At 41.1% G+C, this 5667-nt stretch overlaps 1 protein-coding gene across 1 annotated transcript; it reads left to right on the top strand.

The window, feature by feature from the left end:
• The first annotated feature begins 3525 nt into the window (after positions 1-3525).
• LOC104281835 (olfactory receptor 6Y1-like) lies at positions 3526-4434 on the top strand. The gene has a single exon (XM_009879883.1). It carries the CDS (start codon positions 3526-3528, stop codon positions 4432-4434), a length of 909 nt encoding a protein of 302 aa, XP_009878185.1.
• Positions 4435-5667: the final 1233 nt, after the last annotated feature.

Raw genomic sequence — 5667 nt, 5'->3', positions numbered from 1 at the left:
TGGGCAGAGAGAAACCTGATGAAATTCAACAAGGGCAAGTGTAGGGTGCTGCATCTGGGGAGGAATAACCCCATGCACCAGTACAGGTTGGGGGCTGACCTCCTGGAGAGCAGCTCTGTGGAGAGGGACCTGGGAGTCCTGGTGGACAACAGGATGACCATGAGCCAGCAATGTGCCCTGGCGGCCAAGAAGGCGAATGGCATCCTGGGGTGCATCAAGAAGAGTGTGGCCAGCAGGTCGAGGGAGGTCATCCTCCCCCTCTACTCTGCCCTGGTGAGACCGCATCTGGAGTACTGTGTCCAGTTCTGGGCTCCCCAGTTCAAGAAGGACAGGGATCTGCTGGAGAGGGTCCAGCAATGGGCTACAAAGATGGTTAGGAGATTGGAACAACTGTCATATGAGGAAAGGCTTAGGGACTTGGGTCTCTTTAGTCTAGAGAAAAGAAGATTGAGGGGGGATCTTCTTAATACTTACAAATACTTGAAGGGAGGATGCCAGGGGGATGGGAGCAGTCTTTTTTCAGTGGTGCCCAGTGATAGGACTAGGGGTAATGGGCACAAGCTTGAACATAGGAAGTTCCATCTTAACATGAGGAGGAACTTCTTTACCTTGAGGGTAGTGGAGCACTGGAACAGGCTGCCCAGAGAGGTGGTGGAGTCTCCCACTCTGGAGACATTCAAAACCCGCCTGGACGCTGTCCTGTGCAATCTGTTGTAGGTGACCCTGCTCTGGCGGGGCAGTTGGACTAGATGATCTCCAGAGGTCCCTTCCAACCCTAACCATTCTGTGATTCTGTGTAAGAATCTAGAACCATTTGAGATCACAGAACCAGAAATTTACAAGTATAGAAATTCAGCCACTCACTGGATATGATCTTGCCAAACACTGCATTTCCCTCTGTGTCAAAAAGTTTCACCTCATTTTTGCACTGCTAAGTTACAGTTTGTGGTTGGAGACAGACAGATCAGGAAACTCAAGAAACTGGTTCAGTCTATCTAATAGAGATATTTCACACTAATGGAGGAATCATTTCAACAGAATATTTGTGCTATACTGTACTGTTCAGAAAATATACAGCATGGCTATTCATAGACCTGAATGTTGTGCAAGTAACTCCAGTGTAGGAGAAACTACTTACTCCAAAACTGACCACCAGTTAAGACTCTGGATCTAGATTTAGGGCACTAAAACCTTTTTCTAGTTTAGCCTTTGGTAAATGACTGTCTGTGGTGGTGCAGTCCCTCCTCCGCCCCTTAGGCCTCTCTGTACTTGGCGCTATTTCCTCCCTACCTGGGCCACATAAGAATACAATGACCAGAATGATACATAGTGGTCTAACATGAAAGAAAGGGTGGAGAGCAACGGACTAGAACACTACAGCAACCCCTTAGTGTATCTGGTTCCCATGGCACCTACCATTTGAAGGAGGGGAGCAACAGATTAGAACACTCTGGCAAACCCCTAGTGTGCCTGGTTCCCGTGGCTCCTAGTGTTTGAGGATAAGATCAATCACTTCTGACAACATATGGATAGTGGACACAGAGAGGAGGGTACCAAGATCTGGGTCCTAGCAAGTCCTGGGCTTGTGTAACCAGTAAAAGGTACTGGAATACTCCATTGTCCGAGTTGGGCTGAAGTGGAAAAGTACCTGACAAAAGTCAATTATCTCAGATTCTATAAGCAGCAATTCTAGTATAGTCCTTTTGAGCTCTTCTGGACCACAGCAGCTTGTAGCCAGTATCTTCCCTGAGTTGGGATGCTGCTCAGGCAGATGCTTCAAGGACTAGAAGGCCAGGGCTAGACAACCCCTCTGGAGCCTCAGTTATTGCCCATTGAGGAATGCTGATGCATTATGAGTTTTTACTCTAACACGAGAAAAGGGAAATCTTAACTATAGACTAGCCTCTCTTTCATCCACATCTCCACTTACATATTTATGATAAATATACATTAGCTTTATGGATGTGAATGTTCTTCCATTTGTCCATGCATGCATAGGAGATAGAAGGGGTATGCACCAGCTCATTAGAGTCATGCAATATTGAGACATCTTTGATCTCAGCAGTTATAAAACGGGGTATGTGTGTGCACACTTACATGCTTTGCTTATGTGTATATGCATTAATTTGAGATCTGCGTTTTTGCTCATATGTATATCTATTGATTTGGGAGAGTTTATAGTAAGTTAGTGTGAATCTTGCCATCTTCAAATCCTTAATTAAGTTGCTGTTCAGTTATATCATTAAATCACTTTATAAACCTCTAAACCAGTTAATGATTAAGTGCTGCTATTATTCCACTTCTTCATATACCTTAATTCAGTAATAATTTTTGAATAGCTGCTAAATCGTATATGTGTGAAATATTTCCATCCGTGACACTGTCATATCCTCTGCTTCAGGGCTTTTTTGGTTTGGGTTTTTTTTTGGCTTTTTTTTTCCCCCTCTGCCCTATAAAAATCAGTGGATATTAGCTGGTGCTATTTCATTTTTCAGTGTCTCAGACAAAATCTTAGACATTTTCAGAGTTTCTTACTTCTACTCCATATGGAATCACAGAGGAAACAATAGCATCCCTCCTCTTTCTGTGATTGCTTCCACTGGGAGGCTCTCTACAATTTCTAGGTCAAATCTCATGAGACACTGAAGGTAAATAAAGTGGTCAATTTATCTGTGTTGGTATAAATCACGCAACTGATGCAAAAGTCTACACTTCATCTGTTCCCTATTGATCATATTCTCAAAGATCAACTAAAGTGGTGGATACCACTCTGAATTCCCACTACTGAAGGTTGAGAACAGTTTTGTTTTTAATAGCACAGGCTGAGGCATTCTTATTTTTGAAGGAACAATCCGAGTTAGTTACAAACAAGCCACATCCAGAGCTATAATTAGCTTGCAATTACATTGTATCTGGGATGCTATGTGTGCCTTTGTATCTCAATAAGCCTTATGCAGATATAAGTATCTTCAGAGCTTACCATAGAAATCTCTAATGGGGTCCTTCAGATGGGTCTGGAGGTTCTTTACATCAAATTATATATATACTTGTGGTAGTTCACATTTCCCTCATGATTCATGGGATATGCATGGTGTAATGTTAGAAATGTGTAGATGTAGAAATTAAAACATTGGCAATGTAAATGTCTATCTATAAGCTCATAACCTAACATTTCTTTATATTGGATGTAAAATATGATAGTATGATTCATCTGGCTTATTTTAGACCTGTGTCTTAGATCAGATAGGACTGGTACTGCCTATTTATCTCCATGAAATATAAATTAAAAAGCATGCTTACAATTTTACAATGTAAAATTCTGAACTGAGTAGATGAATTTAAAAAAATTAATTTCTAGAAACCCAGCAATAAAGCTTCTGAACTTTTACAGTGTCTTAAGTGGTGGTGTAACATATTGCTATGAATTTAAGCCAGTCTGGTTAGGTTTCATTTTATTCATTTTTTGCAGGTGGATAAGGTTCATCTTTCCCCTACAGAATGGGGGGGAGGAATGAAACCAGTGTCATGTACTTCATTCTCCTGGGTTTTCCCACCACTGCTGAACTGCAGCTGCTCCTGTTCTCTTCTTTACTTTTGGCTTATTTATTAACTGTGTTGGAAAATGTCCTTATCATTCTTGTCAGCAGAACTAGCCACAGTCTGCAAAACCCCATGTATTTCTTCCTAGGAAATCTGTCTTTCTTAGAGATCTGGTATGTTTCTGTCATTGAGCCAAAGATGCTCATAGATTTCCTCTCTCAAGACAAACATATCTCATTCCAGGGTTGCATGACACAGTTGTATTTCTTTGTGACTTTTGTTTGTACTGAATATATCTTGTTAGCTGTGATGGCCTATGACCGTTTCTTGGCCATATGCAAACCTCTCCAATATTCACTCATTATGAATCATCGGTTCTCTGCTCAGCTGACAGCTGGCTCTTGGATGTGTGGTTTGATCACTTCTTCCATCAAGCTGAGCTTTATAGCCCAGCTCTCATTCTGTGATGTAGACAAAATCAATCACTATTTCTGTGATATTTCACCCCTACTGAATATCTCCTGTAGCAATTCCTCTTTGGCTGAGCTAGTGGACTTCATCTTGGCTCTGATGGTCATCATGGTGCCTCTGTGTACAGTGGTCACCTCCTATATTTGCATCATGTTCACTGTGTTGAAGATCCCTTCTTCTCAGGGGAGGCAAAAGGCCTTTTCCACCTGCAGCTCCCACTTGACTGTAGTGATATTGTTCTACTCAACCACTCTTTTCACTTATGCCCACCCTAAGGTCATATATACCTACAGTGCTAACAAGCTGGTATCAGTCTTGTACACGGTAGTTGTGCCACTTCTGAATCCTCTCATATATTGTCTTAGAAACAAAGAAGTCAGGTGGGCCCTGAGGAAGACCTCTACTTACACAAGACACACATAAGGAATCAACTAAAGACTTCTGGAGAAGGAGCTTTGCTTGTGAAGATTAATTGGCAGTGCTGATGAACTAAAGTCAGGAGGTCCAGACCCTAATCCACTCTGAAGAGTAAGTCTCCTATTCATGGACACAGTAACCATATTTATTGAACCAGACCTTGATAAATCTAAGTTTGATCTATGTATATACTATGGTTTTGGGTTGGGAGGGTTTTTTTGCTTATTTGTCGTGTCCTGTCCTGTCCCGTCCCCCCCCCCAATTCCAGCTGCCTACCTTTCTTAAAAATCTTCATCTGAATGATTGCTCCAGTTTTAAAAAGAAGGTTTAGCAATGCATGAAACTGAACTCTGGATTTTGTTTGCCCTAGATAGATTACTAGGTCCAGAAAACATTGGGTAGGATTGTAAAATACATGTAAAATGAAGATATCTACATCTAATTTATTTACTCTGAGACTCTTGTTATTGTCCCTGGAAAGAAATAGGCAGTGGAAAAGGATGAGTAATCCTAATTTTCTTAGATATCCGATTTAGGATAAAATGAAACATCCTCTGAAGGAGGCAACTTTTCTAATATAGCAATAGAGGGAGTATAATGTGAGTAGCTCATGCTGTGGTATAGCTACAGTGTCACTTGAACTCAGTCTCTGGTTCACATCAGGGCCCCGGTACCCTAAATAATATTATCGTACCCAGGGCACACCAAATAATTCACTTCAGGATGAAATTCAGACACAATCAACAGTATAGATCACTGTGATGTTTCCTTCAGGCTGCATGAGCCTTGGAACCAGTAGTATTCCAGCAGGAGTCATGACCTTAAACTCTGACTTACAGACTACAGTCCAAGGCTTTTGGACTTTCCTTCCCGAGAAAGAGTCTAGAGATAAAGCTGATGCATCTGAATTAAATACTGACTATCTGTGAGAAAAACAGAAGAAAAAACTAGAAGTCTCTCTAGGTAAAAAGTTGCCTCTAAGAAATCTACTCCATGCTCAGATTATCACAGTGATTCAAAATGTTTAATACTCTGTAACAAACAAATATAAAAAAAAGGACAAAAATCTGTCAGCTGAGTGCATATCTCTATGACCATGTTAAATGTGGGTTTGAGTTTATAACTGAGACCATATTTCCTAATGTTCTATGCTCTGTACTAGCAGACTGCTTTTTCTGATTTTTCAGTTATTGAAACATTTAGCTTTCCAAAGAGGAAAACTTAAGACACTTTCTGGAA

This window comes from Charadrius vociferus, unplaced genomic scaffold, assembly GCF_000708025.1.
Source record: "Charadrius vociferus isolate BGI_N301 unplaced genomic scaffold, ASM70802v2 scaffold902, whole genome shotgun sequence".
Classification (NCBI taxonomy): domain Eukaryota; kingdom Metazoa; phylum Chordata; class Aves; order Charadriiformes; family Charadriidae; genus Charadrius; species Charadrius vociferus.
Note: the sequence above shows the minus strand (reverse complement) of the source record. Positions and strands in the feature narration are given on the sequence as shown.